General features: G+C 40.8%; 1 protein-coding gene across 1 annotated transcript in view; it reads left to right on the top strand.

Moving 5' to 3' along the window:
- Positions 1–3,940: 3,940 nt before the first annotated feature.
- epg5 (ectopic P-granules autophagy protein 5 homolog (C. elegans)) overlaps positions 3,941–16,211 on the top strand; it is a 182,076-nt gene continuing 169,805 nt past the window's right edge. The window contains exons 1-2 of the mRNA XM_067985336.1: positions 3,941–4,022; positions 7,245–8,333. Of these exons, the coding sequence (XP_067841437.1) occupies positions 3,972–4,022; positions 7,245–8,333 (1,140 nt within the window). The 5' untranslated portion in view covers positions 3,941–3,971. The remainder of the gene's footprint in view (positions 4,023–7,244; positions 8,334–16,211) is intronic.

Raw genomic sequence — 16,211 nt, forward strand, 5'->3', positions numbered from 1 at the left:
TGTGGATGCTGCAGTCATCCCCCATTTCCTGCAACTCATACTTTCATCGAGCCTCCAACCCCATCAGCATCGCTGACATCATGTATTTCAAAACTTAAGTTTTTAAATGTCGCTATGAGAAAAATGAATTGAAGGGTTTTTTTGTGGCTTATTTGAAGGAATTTCTGACACCAGCTTAGAAGGATCGGACCTGTTGCTGCTGCTGGCCACCCTCCATTCCCACTTCCTCCCTGATCCCGCAATTGGTCTGCGCCTCTCCCATGAACTTTATAAAACTTGTTTTTCATATTTAACTTTCACAAATATAAATTAAATACAGTTTTAGCTTATTCTTAGGAGGAATTTCTCAGTCAAGGATTGGATTGGGCATCCATCATTCTCCCTTCCACTAATGGCACCTCTGGCACCATCAACATTGCTCCCAGCCTCTATCTTGTTCCTCCTTCCCCCATTACTTTTTACCTCTACCTCACCTAATTATGCTCTACCTACCCCCTCTAGATTTTCTAACCTCAAAATCACCACAGCCCTCCCTCAGCCCTACTCCAAATAACCTCACCACCTCTGCACTACACTTCATAGAATCATAGAAGTTACAACATGGAAACAGGCCCTTCGGCCCAACATGTCCATGTCGCCCAGTTTATACTACTAAGCTAGTCCCAATTTCCTGCACTTGGCCCATATCCCTCTATACTCATATTACCCATGTAACTGTCCAAATGCTTTTTAAAAGACAAAATTGTACCCGCCTCTACTACTGCCTCTGGCAGCTCGTTCCAGACACTCACCACCCTTTGAGTGAAAAAATTGCCCCTCTGGACCCTTTTGTATCTCTCCCCTCTCACCTTAAATCTATGCCCCCTCGTTATAGACTCCCCTACCTTTGGGAAAAGATTTTGACTATCTACCTTATCTATGCCCCTCACTATTTTATAGACTTCTATAAGATCACCCCTTAACCTCCTACTCTCCAGGGAAAAAAGTCCCAGTCTGTCTAACCTCTCCCTATAATATCAAACCATCAAGTCCCGGTAGCATCCTAGTAAATCTTTTCTGCACTCTTTCTAGTTTAATAATATCCTTTCTATAATAGGGTGACCAGAACTGTACACAGTATTCCAAGTGTGGCCTCACCAATGCCCTGTACAACTTTGTGTTGGCTCCCCACGTGTAATGCTCTAAGATTGAGCAGTAGTTAAGAAACATTAACCACCAGAACTTTCTGATTTAATAATATAAAAATACACCCAGATACAGTCAAAAACAATCTGGTTTGTGCTGACCACATGATTGCTATTACACCACTTAGCACCGACCAATCAGTAATGCTGGAGCACTCTACAATATTATCAATACTATAACAGATAAAACTTTTGTTATTCAGATTTAACTATATATATGCATAACAATTTACTTTATTCAGCTTTAATAAACGATTTACTCTGTTATTGCTAATTCTATTTACAGAATTAAACAAAAAGGCACGATTAAAAATTAACAGACATAGTTTTTTTATTTTATAACATTAAAAACTTTTGATTATCAATAAACTATTTCAATCTACAATTACTAGCATTGGTTTGGTTAGTTTATATGTTCCAGCGTCAACAGCAGCTGCAGAGCAATATCTGGATTTGCCCTGTGATTTCCCACAAGGTCATTTCCTGATCTCGTTCATGACATTGAGCAAGTGGTCAAGTGGAGGCTAGCCATTCCTTCAAAGGGAGAGAGGGAAAACTGGAAGGCAAAACACCTGGGCCACTGTCATAAAATTTCCAGCAGTAGTTAGAGTACATGCTAAGATCTGGGAGCAGGTAGTTCATCAGTCCTTTTGGTTGGGAATAAATGAAAAGGATTTTTTTCCTATAGATTTATAGTTTCTCTTTTTTATTTCATTTGTAGTCCCATATATATTTCTGATGTAGGGACTCCAGAAACCTCATTATTAAAATGTTCTCTCCAGTGGTCATTTACTGCAAAAATATTTGGAAAACTACACCTTAGCATTCTTAATGTAGTTAGGAACATAGGAATTATTGGATGAAAAAAGACCACGGTCCATCTAGATTGCTTTCTACCATCCTGGTTAGTTACATGATACAACAATATACTTTATTTCATAGCATTTAAAGGTACACACAGTCCAAAGTAAATATCACAATTCCAAACCAGTACATTTCAAACCAAGAACACTACAGATCGTACACAAAGCTTTCTCATTATTACAATTCAAACACTGACTCATGGTGTACACTACAAGGTGGGGTGGCCTTTCCCCATAGAGCCTTTGCATAGGTCACACCTCGCCTCAGTGCGTCCCTCAGCACGTACTCCTGGACCTTGGAGTGTGCTACTCGGCAACACTCTGTCGTGGACAGCTCCTTCAGCTGAAAGACCAGCAAGTTTCAGGTGGACCAAAGGGCCTCCTTCACTGAGTTGATGGTCTTCCAGCCGCAGGTGATATCTGTCTCAGTGTGCATCCCAGGCAACAGTCCATTGAGCACAGCATCCTGTGTTACCGACCTGTTCAGGATGAACCGGGACAAATACCAACGCATCTCTTGCCACACCCTCTGCGCAAAGGGGCAGGCCAGCAGGAGGTGGAAGACGGTCTCCTCCCCGCCACAGCCTCAAGGACAGCTCGCAGTGGCACTGAGGTTCCGTGCATGTTGGAAGGACCTCACTGGATGGGCCTTTCTCACCACCATCCAGGCTACATCCTGACTAGTTAAGATCTTAAGGCTGTGATCCCAGCCCCATCCACCAACTGCAAAAGTACTAAGGAATACAAGTACGTTTTTGCCCCACATACGCAGGATGAAATAGGGAGGTTTATCTATACCTACCTGATTCCACATCTGTAATAGAATATTATTAAAGGCTGTAAATTATGGAAACGCACCATTACAAAAACTTCACTTTTGTGTTGTTTAGTTCCCTCTCCCCACCACCTATAATATAACTGATGGAATATTGGGTATATAGTCACGATAAGATCATGTTCCACTGCATTCCCAATGTAATCAGTCCTTTTTGCATGTTGTAAATGAGGACAATGAATTTCAGCTTTCACAAAAAACAAACTGAATTTCAAAATGTGATCCTAAAACACTAATATAAATTCTGAAATCCAATGTAATAAAAAGGAATGTAACTTATTTAGTGGCCTTCGTCATAGGCTTTTATTTAGGGCCATTTTTCAGTTGGATGTTGTTTTTTGAGTTGTCAGCTTTTCCTAATTTTCTACATTGAAAAAACACCCATACATGTCAATGTACAAAAATAACAACTGTAAAGTCAGCACTAGCTTGAGCTAGACTTAAGGACACTGGACACAGAGCAGAGACCATTGAAGAACTCACTGCTCCACCCAATTCGTTCCCTCTAAAAAAGAACTTGCATCTATTTAGCGCCTTTCACAACCTCAGGACGTCCCAAAGAACTTCACAGCCAATGAAGTCCTTTTGAAGTGTAGTCACTGTTGTAATGCAGGAAATGCATCAGCCAATTCGCACAGCAAGCTCCCACAAACAGCAATGGGACAATGACTTTAACATCTCATCCAACAGACCACAGCTCCATCAGCGCAGCGCTCCCTCAATACAGCCTAGAGTTTGCGCTCAAGTCTCTGTCTGGAGTGGAACTTGAACCCACAACCTTCTGACTCAAAGGAGGTGCTACCACTGAGGCTTTGTTGTTAACAAAAATGTTGCAATCCTACAAAAGGCGACAGTATGATTCAGCTAAACATAAAAATGCTCCATTGAATCCGAAATGGGAAAAGAAATATAAGACCTGGTTGTTCAGGAGGAGGAGGCGGCCGCTCCGCTAGCGCGAGCTAAGACTGAGTTTGAAACCACGCGAGCCACCGTCCGTCACGGAGAACGGTTACGTAACACGTGATCTCTGGTCGCGTGACTTCACAACAACTGGGGCGCTCGAGCTCGAGCTCGGGGCAGAGGCTGAGGATGGCGGAAGTGGCGCGTCCGAAAAAACCTAGGCAGGCAGTAAAACCGCAGGTAAAATAAAGAGAGAACTGCGAGGCCCAGGTCGGCCCCTGCTCTGTGTGTCATGAGCGTCTCTTACAAAAGCCATCATTTGTGGCAGTTATTAAGAACACAACCCTCGCCCCGAGGTAGATGGAAGGCCGCGGAGAGGCTGGAAGGAATCAAGAGAGGAGAGGAGAGAAGGAGGAGGAGGAGGGGGAACCACACCACACCACAGCATACCATGTCTGCATTAGCAGTTTTGTATCTGATAAGGTGTTAGGATTGCATAAATGCGTAGCTGTTATTTTCCTGAAAAAAAATACCGCTCTGTCGCATTTTTTTCCCTAGGAGGCTCATTGATCTCCTTTTAGCTATTAGTATCAGGTGTGATAAAGATGTTTCTAATGTACTCCTCCTGTTACAAAAATCTGTATACTTAGAAAAAAAGCTGCCCAGGGTTTTAAAAAAACTGTTTAATAATACAATGATCTAGTTTTACAATGGGTACCTGTTGCCAACACATCAATTCCATTAACATCTGCAAAGAAATATGAAATTCTCTATTTCTCTTGAAATGCACGGCACCTTTCTCTTAGATGAAGGCATGATGGAAACTTGTGACTACAGAACTTAAACATAAGGGCTCAATGTTATGAGATGTTGAATGAATAAAGATTCATGGGGAAATAATCCTGTCATATTAAACAACTCCAGTGGTACTTTTTATTCATTCAGCATTAACAATACAAATTTATGCATCAACACACTTATTTTCTTCTGCACCAGTAAGTCAGTCCCAATTCTGTGAAAAGCATCCAGTCTGTAAAGACCACTCAAACACTCACCTGAAGCACAATCAAACCATGCAGCCGTAAGGAGAAGCCTGACCACATGCTACAGCTGAAAGGGAAGATCACTCAAATAGGATGGAGTGGGATGATGGAGAAATTTGATGACTAGTAAAAAGACATTGAAATTGATTGGCTGGATTCCAAGGACAGGGACTTTGATGACCAGAAGAGGACATATACTGCAGAGCTCTGGTTAGGTTGAACTTTGTGATGGATAAAGTGAGGTGGGAAGATGAGGGATGTAGGAAGGACATGTGGCAGCTGTTCAGATTGGCCTTGAATTTAAACATGAAGTCTATAGGTTTCTTACATTTAGTGTCAAAAGTGAGGATAAAAGGTGCTACAGAGGAGGCATATGGCAATAAACAAGAGGAGTTTGAAGTTGCTGTCACTTCCAGGATGATCCTGGAATAATTACCTCGGAGGAACAGTGTGGTAGTGATCTGAGAGTGTACTGGATAATGTTATTCTATAATAATTTTTCATCAAGCAGCTTTCAGGAAGTTAAAAGTTTTTTTTGGTTCTACTCAGTTGATCTCACTTTGTCCAAACTTTTAATTGTGATAGATCTAATTAATTCTGTACCTAAGAATAATTGAAACCAATGTTTCTACATAATGTTTTAGCTTTTTAGGTTGTTTATTGCATGAATTCTTTAATGGATTTAGCAATGAAGTAACTTGTCCATCAAATGTACAGTTTAGAATACTTTAACCTGGTATTATAAGAACATTATGGATGATGTTAGCTTCTTGTCTTGTATGTTTTTGTAATATTGCTGTGTATTAATCATCCCCCCCTGCCTCTTTGCCTACCCCTCTTCCAAGATCTTAAAACCCATCTCTTTGACCAAGGTTTGGGTCATCCTTCCTAATATCTCATTCTTTGGCCTGACATTTGTTTTTCCTTACACCTCTTTGAAATGCCATTTGTTTTTGTTAAATGCAAGTTGTGTTGTAATGCCTGTCCTGTGATCACATCATATCAGTGCTGCTTTATATATATAACTTCTGTTTAGTCCTCTTCCCAAATAGTTATGTAAAATAAGTAATATTACATATAAGGTAATGAACTATTATGATATTTTGATATCTGAACCTCATTGAATTTATGCCTTGAAATCTAATCAACGGCATATATTCTTGTATATGTTACTATCCTTTTTGATTTAAGCAATCAACAACAACAATTTGCATTTGTAAGGCGGTCTTGCTGCAATTATATAGGGCCCTAGTGATACCACACCTGGAGTACTGTGTACAGTTTTGGTCTCCTTACCTAAGGAAGGATATATTTGCCTTAGAAGGGGTGCAGTGAAGGTTCACTAGATTGATTCCTGGGTGAGAAGGTTGTCCTATGAGGAGAGATTGAGTAGAATGGGCCTATATTTTCTGGAGTTTAGAAGAATGAGTGGTAATCTCATTGAAACGTATAAAATTCTTAGAGGGCTTGACAGGGTAGATGCTGAGAGGCTGTTTCCCCTGGCTGGAGATTCTAGAACCGAGATCATAGTCGCAAGATAAGGGGTCGGCCATTTAGAACCGAGATGAAGAAAAATTTCTTCACTCAGAGGGCTGTGAATATTTGGAATTATCTACCCCAGAGAGCTGAGGATGCTCAGTCGTTGAGTATATTCAAGACTGAGATCAATAGATTTTTGAACACTAACGGAATCAATGGATATGGGGATAGGACGGGAAAGTGGAGTTGAGGTAGAAGATCAGCCGTGATCTTATTGAATGGCGGAACAGGCTCAATGGGGCCATATAACCTACTCCTGCTCCTATTATGTTCTTATTTTTATAGCGCCTTTAATGTTTTAAAACGTCCCAAGGCGCTTCATAGGAGCGATATCAAGCAAAGTTTGACACCGAGCCATATAAGGAGATATTAGAACAGGTCAAAGAGGTAGAGAGAGAGGTTTAGGGAGGGAATTCCAGAGCTTAGGGTCTCGGCAGCTGAAGGCACAGCTGCCAGTGGTGGAGCGATTAAAATTGGGGATGCGTAAGAGGCAAGAATTGGAGAAGCGCGGCAATCTCGGAGGGTTGTAGGATTTGAGAAGGTTACAGAGCAAGGGAGGAGCAAGGCCATGGAGAGATTTGAAAACAAGGATGAGAATTTCAAATCCATTGTTATTTGCCTCCATTTTATAATAATGGAGTAGATGAAAATTTTAAAAATATATTTCACTGTTCAATAATTCTGTGCTCAGCGAGGAACAGCTGTAGAAAAAAGTGTTGCGATTTGATAGTTTTGAAATACAATATTAATTTTTAAATGAATTATAAGAGCCATATTTACTGTTTTTTTATCATTCTTGGTATGTATCAAACAAAGTGAAACTGATGCATGTGAAACCATATTGAGGGGGGCTAATCTGTAACGTGTTTTGAATTTTCAGGACAAAAAGAAAAAAGCAACCACAGAAGCCAAGATAAAAGAAAGTTCTAAACCTGAATCAGACCAAGAATCAGTTTCTACTACAACAAAAAAAATAGGACTTTCTTCATCTTTTACTACAGTTGATAAGATTCAGAAAGAAGAAATTATTTCAAAACCTAATGAGGACAGGCAAACCGAGGATCACCGATCGCTTCCAGGTTTGCTGGTAGCTGATGTGACTGTGAAAAATATTGAAGAATCTGAATTGTGTGTAGAAGCTGTGTCCATTGCAGTTGTTGAATCTGAAGGTGTTGATTCAAAACAACATGTAGACAGTAAAGATCAACAGATTCAAGTCGATCAGACAAAAAAATTAAACTCACACCACGGCCCTTACCATAATAACGTGCCCCAAGAGGTGCCTGAGAGCATTAATATTCCAGAAGCTAATGAACTGCCTTGCTCCAGTAAGACTGTTATTGATGAAAAACATGAAAACTTGCAAAATGTTAGTGATGTTGAACTTGCTGTTGGTGGTGCTCCATTGGACCAAATTATATTGCACTCTAGAAGTATTTCTTCTCAGAAGTTGACAGTTGATTTGAAGGAAAAGGAGGTAACGAGGAAGAAGGACATTAAAAAAGCTGCTATTTTAATACTGGATGATAGCAAGAGTGAGATGGTTGATGTGGAGCTGCATAACATCACGACAGATCTTCCTGTACAGTTGGCCTTTGAAAGACTGTACCCTGATTTGCCATTGGAGGTCAAGAGAGACCCTGGATCTGCACTCGTAGAGCAGGTTTCACCCCATTCCAGGACACTGTATCCAGAGATTCCACATGAACCAGAAATGGTACCATTTTCAAAAGAAGAGCTGAAAATGTTTGCATCAGGTTCATGGCTGGAAAATGTTGATACATATACTGAAGATTTTCTTTCTGTGGCCAATCAGGATAAAAATGATCTTTTTGAACTCCTTATGAACTATGGGAGATGTAGAAAACAACTACTCCTGGCTGAAGCAGAACTGCAGACAATGATGTGTGATTATAAGAGTATCAATAAAAGGTTGTGGACATTCAAGGAAGAGCAACTGACTATTCAGGTGAGTTTCTGTTTATACTTTTGCTCAGTTGATCCTACTCCAAACTTTTGGTCACAGTAGACATCACTAATTAATGAATTCTGTATCTAAGAATCAAGATCGTTGTTTTTGATTCAGTTTTTTTGGTGTACTACTGCAAAATTGGAGACCAGAACTGGATATTGAGTTCTTTGTTTGGTCTGTCGAACGCATTATAGATACAATTGCCTGTCAGGGTGGTATAATCATTCGTTTCTTGCTGGTATCAATACATGGAAATGTAATAAAGAAATCTGAAGTTTCTTCATTTGCTTGGACTGCAGCTGATGAGACTCAGAAGAAACTTTCAAAACTAATGACAGAGGGCGCACTCAATTAAAGCTACATCCATAGCAACTATTGAATCTGATTTTTTTTAAAGCCACCTGGGTAATCAATAAAGATGAACATCTTAAAGTGTTTTTGTGTGTGTTTTTAATTTTCTGTTATTGATGTTCCATGCCACACTCTTGCTGTTGCCCCTCTTACCAATGATGGAGGCTGGGATTGTTATCCAGTATGTATTTATATCTAATTTCTTGATTCCATTTATTTAGTAATTTTGCTCCTAATTCTTATCTTCAACCATTGTTGTATTCCAGTTTTGTTCTTTTATTTTTTTTCCTTTTCTCAGGTTGCCAAAGCCCCTAGTTAGGTGATGAGTGATTATTTTGGGCCAAATGTCCATGTGCTCTACCACTTTATATGCATTAACTTGTGAATTGTGTTAATAGTACAGTTAGTTCCATGTAGGAACCAACGACATAGGTAGAACTAGGAATGGGGTTCTGCTGAGGGAGTTTGAAGAGCTAGGGTCCAAATTAAAAAGCAGAACCTCAAAGGGAATAATCTCTGGATTACTACCTGAGCCACACGCAAATTGGTATAGGGACAAACAGATTAGATGGTTAAATACGTGGCTGAAAGAATGATGTGGGAAGCGGGTTTCAATTCATGAGGTACTGGAACCAGTACTGGGGAAAGAGGGAGCTGTTCCGTTGGGACGGGCTCCACTTAAACTGGGCTGGAACCAGTGCCCTGGCAAATCAAATAATTAGGGCAGTAGATAGGGCTTTAAACTAAGAAGAAGAGGGGAGGGTAAAGGTAAGGGTAAATTCATAAGTCTAAAGAGAAAAGTCAAGGCTGTACAGCAGAGCAACGATTTGGTTAAAAACAAGCAGATTGTTTCCAGGAAGTGACAGTGTTTAACAAAGGTAATAGGGCATTAGTGACTAAGTTCACATCAATAAAAAAAGTTAAAATTAAAGGCGCTATATCTGAATGCACAAAGCATTCGTAACAAGATAGATGAATTAATGGCACAAATAGAGATAAATGGGTTTGACCTAGTAGCCGTCACTGAGACGTGGTTCCAGGATGACCAAGGTTGGGAACTAAATATTCCAGGGTGCTTGACTTTTAGAAAAGATAGGCAAAATGGAAAAGAGGGGGGGGGTAGCCCTGATAAAGGCAGTAGTGAGAAAGGATCTTACCTCAGAAAATCAGGATGTAGAATCAGTATGGGAGCTAAGAAATAACAAGAGCAGAAAACTCTGGTGGGGGTAGTTTATAGGTCCCATAACAGTAGTTATAGTTTTGGACAGAGTATAAATTAGGAAATTAGAGGAGCATGTAAGAAGGATAATGCAATAATTGTGGGGGACTTTAATCTTCATATACACTGGGCAAACCAAATTGGCAAAAGTAGTTTGGAGGACGAGTGCGTGGAACGCATTCGAGACAGCTTTCTAGAACAATATGTCGAGGAACCAACTAGGGAATAGGCTATTTTAGATCTAGTATTATGTAATGAGACAGGGTTAATTAGTAATCTTATAGTTAAGGATCTTCTGGGGAGAGAGTGATCATAATATGATGGATTACATATTGAGTTTGAGAGTGAAGTAGCTAAGTCTGAAACTAGGGTCTTAAATTTAAACAGAGCCAATTACGTATGTTTGAGGGGAGAGTTGCCAAAGGTAGATTGGGAAATTAGATTAAAAGATATGACGGTAGATAAGCAATGGCAAACATTTAAAGAAATAATTCACAATTCTCAACGAATATGCATTCCCTTGAAGAATAAAAACTCCACGGCAAAAGTGATCCAACCATGGCTAACTAGAGAAGTTAAGGATAGTATTTGATTAAAAGAAGAGGCTTTCAATGTTGCCAAAAAGAGTAGTAAGCCTGAGGATTCGGAGGGTTTTAGAAATCAGCAAAGGATGACCAAGAAATTGATACAGGGAGAAAATTGAATATGAGAGTAAACTAGCAAGAAATATAAAAACAGATTGTAAGGGCTTCTACAAGTATGTAAAAAGCAAGAGATTAGCGAAAGTAAACATGGATTCCTTAGAGGCAGAGACAGGAGGAATTATAATGGAGAATAAGGAAATGGTAGAGACGTTAAACAAATATTTTGTATCTATCTTTACAGTAGAATACATTCCGGAAATAGTGGGGAACCAAGAGTCTTATGAGAGTAAGGAACTTAAAGTAATTAATATTAGTAAAGAAAAATTACTGGAGAAATTAATGGGACTAAAAGCTGACAAATCTCGTAGACCTGATGGCCTACATCCTAGATAGTGGATGCATTGGTTTTGATCTTCCTGAATTCCCTAGATTCTAGAACTAACCTGGGGATTGTAAGGTGTTGTAACAATTTAACAGTTCAAAATTAGAGAAATAGAGTCTGTTTACAGAAGTTAATGTTTAGTTTGTAGAAGCTAGGAGATATGGGAAACAGACGTGTCAAGCCTTCCATCCGATGAACAAACCACATTATAAGATTATCTGATGTAATACAATGGCAAGATAGGCTTGGCAAGCAATTCTTGAGAGGAAGAGTGTATATTCTGATAAAAGATCACATGTGGGGAGACTGGTGGTGCGCCAATGTGGAATGAACCTGTTTTGTGCAAGGCGAGTGAAATACCGAGATATGTCTGACTAATGTGATTACGTGCTTGAAGTTGGGGGGTTGGTGGGGGGCATGGAGTTAGTATCATGCAGCCAGCACGGCACGCGCTGGAACATTCTGGGGTAAAAACACAGCATCTCATGAGAGGACCAGATTGTGAGCTCCTGTAATCAGGAACTGCCCTCGGCATTTAGAGACAGGAAACAAAGATGTATAAATGTTGTAACTTGTTAAGAAGAAGCAGAGTTCTCCCCTTGGGTAACCAAGAGGAACCTCTCCTTGCTTACGCTCGAACAAACGATCGATTTTGCCTTACCGATGTATCTGAGTAGTCGATGATCGAAAATCACAGCTACAGAAGGTAGCAAATGTAATCCCACTATTCAAGAAAGGAGGGAGAGAGAAAACAGAGAACTATAGGCCAGTTAGCCTGACATCAGTAGTAGGGAAAATGCTAGAATCTGTTATTGAGGACGTAGTAACAGGGCACTTAGAAAATCATAATATGATTAGGCAGAGTTGACACTGTTTTACGGAAGGGAAATCGTGTTTGACAAATCCATTAGAATTTTTTGTGTGTGTAACTAGCAGGCTATATAAGAGGGAATCAATGGGTGTGGTATATTTGGATTTTCAAAAAGCATTCAATAAGGTGCCACACATAAGGTTAGAGCTCATGGGATTGGGGGTAATATCTTAGCATGGATTGAGGATTTGTTAACAAACAGAAAACAGAATAGGAATAAACGGGTAATTTTCGGGTTGGCAGGTTGTAACTAGTGGGGTGCCACAAGGATCAGTGTTTGGGCCTCAGCTGGAGTACTGTGTACAGTTTTGGTCTCCTTACCTAAGGAAGGATATACTTGCCTTAGAGGGGGTGCAACAAAGGTTCACTAGATTGATTGCTGGGTGAGAGGGTTGAGAGATTGAGTAGAATGGGCATATGTTCTCTGGAGTTTAGAAGAATGAGAGGTGACCTCATTGAAACGTATAAAATTCTCAGAGGGCTTGTCAGGATAGATGCTAAAGGCTGTTTCCCCTGTCTGGAGAGTGTAGAACTAGGGGTCATATTCTCAAGATAAGGGGGTGGCCATTTAGGACCAAGATGAGGAAAAATTTCTTCACTGAGGGCAGCAGAGTTTTGGATAACCTGAAGTTTATGGATGGTGGAGGATCGGAGACTGGTCAGTAGAGCATTGGAATGGTTGAGCCTGGAGGTGACAAAGGCATTGATGAGGGTTTCAGCAGCATGTGGACTGAGGAAGGGGCAGAGGCAGGCAATAATAGGGAGGTGAAGGTGGATTGGACAAGCAGTCTGACAGCACAGAGGTAGAGCTGGGAGTCATCAGCGTAAATGTGGAAGCCTTCTCCATGTCTGCGGTGCTCTTGGAGGGGCAGAAACCTGATTGGAGAGATTCAACAAAGAGTAGCAGGAGAGATGGAAATGAATCTGAGAGGCAACAATACGTTCAAGGACTTTGAAGAAGAAAGACAAGTTTGAGATGGGGTGGTATTTTGTACTTGTCGGTAAGAGCTAAGGGTGGAGGGGGAGGGGAGAGAGGTTTAAGGAGGCATTTGGGAGTGGCGAAGATAAATCTGTGCACTTAGATGTCACACATGTTCACCCTCCATAAACTTCAGCTTATCCAACACTCTGCTGCCCATTTCCCATCACGTACCAAGTCCCATTTGCCTATTCCCCCTGTCCTCGCTGATTCAACTTGGTTCCCAGCCTCTCAACACAACAAATTTAAAATTCTAATCCACATTTAAATCCCTACATGGCCTTGCCAGTCCCTATCTCTGTGACCTACTTCAGCATTACATCAACCCACCCCCAACCCAAATTCTCCATTCCCTTGATTCCAGCTTCTTGTGTATGTCTTCTTCCCTTTACCCCACCATTGGCAGCCATGCTGTCTAGGCCTTCTGCTCTGGAATTCCCTTCTCCCTCTCCACCTCCCTCTCCTTCTTTAAGATCCTCCTTAAAACCTGCATCTTTGACGAAGCTTGTGGTCACCCCTTCTGATAGCTGTTCCTTTGGCTTGGCATCCATTTTGTTTTGCTTGTGCCTCTGTGAAATGTCTTGGGATGTTTCTTGCATAATGCAAGTTGCTGCTTCAAAATAAGTAAACACACAAGATAGTAGGGCACAGATTAACAATTTAAAATGAGCAGCAGTGGGGGGTGGTGGAGAAGTGATTTTTTTCCCCCCTGGAGGTAGGGCAATGCTGGCAAGGCTGCATTTACTGCCCTTTGCTAGTTGCCCTGAGAAGATGATGGTGGGACTTCTCCTTGAAGTGCTGCAGTCCTTGTGGTGAGTATGCTTCCAGGATGGTGTTAAGTTGGGAATTCCAGGATGTTGACCTTACAACGGTGAAGGAATGGTGACACATATCCAAATCAGGTTAGGATGTGACTTGGAGGTGAGGGCGTTTCCATAACATTGTTGCTCTTGTCCTTCTCAATGATAGAGGTCACGGGGAGGATGATGCTGTCAAAATAACCTTGCTGCAATGCATCCTGTAGATAATACATACCACAGCCACAATGCAATAGTGACTGATGGGATGGATGTTGAGTTCAGTGACAGGAGGGCCGATCAAGCGAGCTGCTCTGTTCTGGATGGTGTTGAGTTTCTTGAGTGTTGCTGCGGCTGCACTCATCCAAATGAGCTGTGAGTACTCCATCGTCCTCCTGACTTGAGCCTTGTAAATGGTGGAAAGGCTTTGACAGATCAGGAGGTGAGCTACTCGTCAGAGTATCCAGCTGCTGCCCTGCTTTTGTAGCCACAGTATTGATATGCTGTTTCAGTTAAGCTTCTGGTCAGTTGTGACCCTCAAGATGGTGATAGTGGTATAGTTGCGGTCAGAGAGATAGCTGGGCTTTCTCTTGTTTGAAATGGTCATTACCTGGCACCGGATGTTGTCCAATTGCTGCTGGCATTGGCTGCTTCGTTATTAGAGTAGTTGTGAATGGAGCTGCACTGTTGGATGGACAGGAATACCCCACTCCTGACTTTATAATAGAAGAAAACTCATTGATGAAGCAGCTGAAGATAGTTGGGCTAAGGATGTTTCCTTGAAGAACTCCAGCAGTGATATCCTGGGGCCGTGATAGTTGTCTTCTGATAACCAAAACCATCTCGTGTCTGGTATGACTCCAGCCACTGGAGAGTTTTCTGTTTGACCCCCATTGAAATCAGTTTTGCTAGAGCTACTTAGTGTTTAACATGGTCGAATGCAGCTTGATATCTAGGGCAGTTGCTCTCACTTTTCCTCTGGAATTCAGCTCTTGCATCCACATCTAGATCACTGCTTTGATGAGGTACAGAGCCAGTGGATCTGCTGGAAATGGATACCTGGCAAGTAGATATCACTTGATGGCATTGCTGATGGCTTTTTCCATACTTCACTTCTGATTGGGAGTAGGCTTATTTATTTAGCATTTGCAGGCTCGGGATATAATTCCAGCCATCATAGAGCATTGTATCAACATATATAGCGTGTAGGCCACCAGCTAGTTAGTGGGAACAGGTTGATGGGGTGTAATTGGCCAGATTAGGTTCATCCTGTTTTTTTGGATGTAAGGCATACCAGAATAATTTTCTTTATTGTTGGGTGGATTCCATTGTCAAAGCTATCTTGGAACAGCTTGGCTAGGGGAGCGGCTAGCTCTGATGCATAGGTCCTGAGCTCCATCTGGCATGTTGTCAGGATCCATAGTCTTTGCTGTGTCCAGAACACTTCGCTGCTTCTTAATGTTATGTGGAAAGGTCCATAGCGTGTTAAATAAAGCTGAGGCATGGAGGGGAGGGGAGGGGTCTGTGTGCAAATCAGTAAGCACTAACTACTGCAAGAAGGACAAAGTACTTGCCCAAGACTTGAGTATTCCATTTACCTATTTGGAATTTTCAGTATTTCTAAAGTTAATTGGATCGACACCCAAATTCTGTTTTTAAGCCACTGGCATAAAGTATTTACTAGTATGTTAAATTTATATTGGAATTTGCAAGCTGGCATTAAGACTGCACAAGGTACTCCTAACCCCAGAATGCCAGTTCTTACACGGAGGTAAATCGATGTAATTGGGATATTGCCTTCTATTTCCAAATCTAATATGCAAGTCTCCACAAAATTGGTTCCAAATTCTTTCACCCTTATCCCGCAAGATATTGTAACATGACCTGAGAAAGTTAGTTGCTCTGTTAATTGGTTGAATTTGAATTAAGCAGCAAATTTCACCAGTTAGGATCCACTGTGTCGCGAATTCGAATTAACTAATATTTCAAGTTAAGAGGTACTTAAGCAACAAATTTTCAAAGGGAGGTTTTTTGCATTATTTCATTTGAATTTACAGGCAATTCAAACAAAGCAACTTTAAATTAGGAGTAGACTGTATTGCATGCAGTTCTGGGTGCGTCATGGAAAGGATCCAGCAAAGATTCACCAGAATGATACCAGGAATAAGAAGTTATAGTTAGATTTGATTTTTTTTTTAACAGTGGAACAGGGAAGATTAAAGAAGGATCTAATAGAGGTTTTCAAAATTGTAAAAGGTTTTGAGGCACTAAATAATAGAAGATTGTTTCCACACTTTAATGAATCAGTACTATCAGCGCTGAAAGAGGCAAGTTAGAAGAATTTTTTCCGCTTAGAACAAAGTGCTTTACTAAAAGTGGCTGTTAAGGCAGAGACTAACATTATTTAAAAAGGGTTTTGGATAAAATTGTACAAAGGACAGGGAACTCCTGTTAGGAAGCTGCCATTGAAGAGCTACTATTGGCACAAGCAAAATGAGCTGAATGGCATGTGATATTATTTCTATGATTATTAAGGTGAAGAACTTTGAACTGAAAGTGTAATTTCCTCCTGGATACCTCTGATGTGGAGTTAGGGATTTACAAGCAACTACAAACTTCTCTCAGCAACATT

The sequence above is a fragment of the Heptranchias perlo genome, chromosome 1 (assembly GCF_035084215.1).
Source record: "Heptranchias perlo isolate sHepPer1 chromosome 1, sHepPer1.hap1, whole genome shotgun sequence".
NCBI lineage: Eukaryota > Metazoa > Chordata > Chondrichthyes > Hexanchiformes > Hexanchidae > Heptranchias > Heptranchias perlo.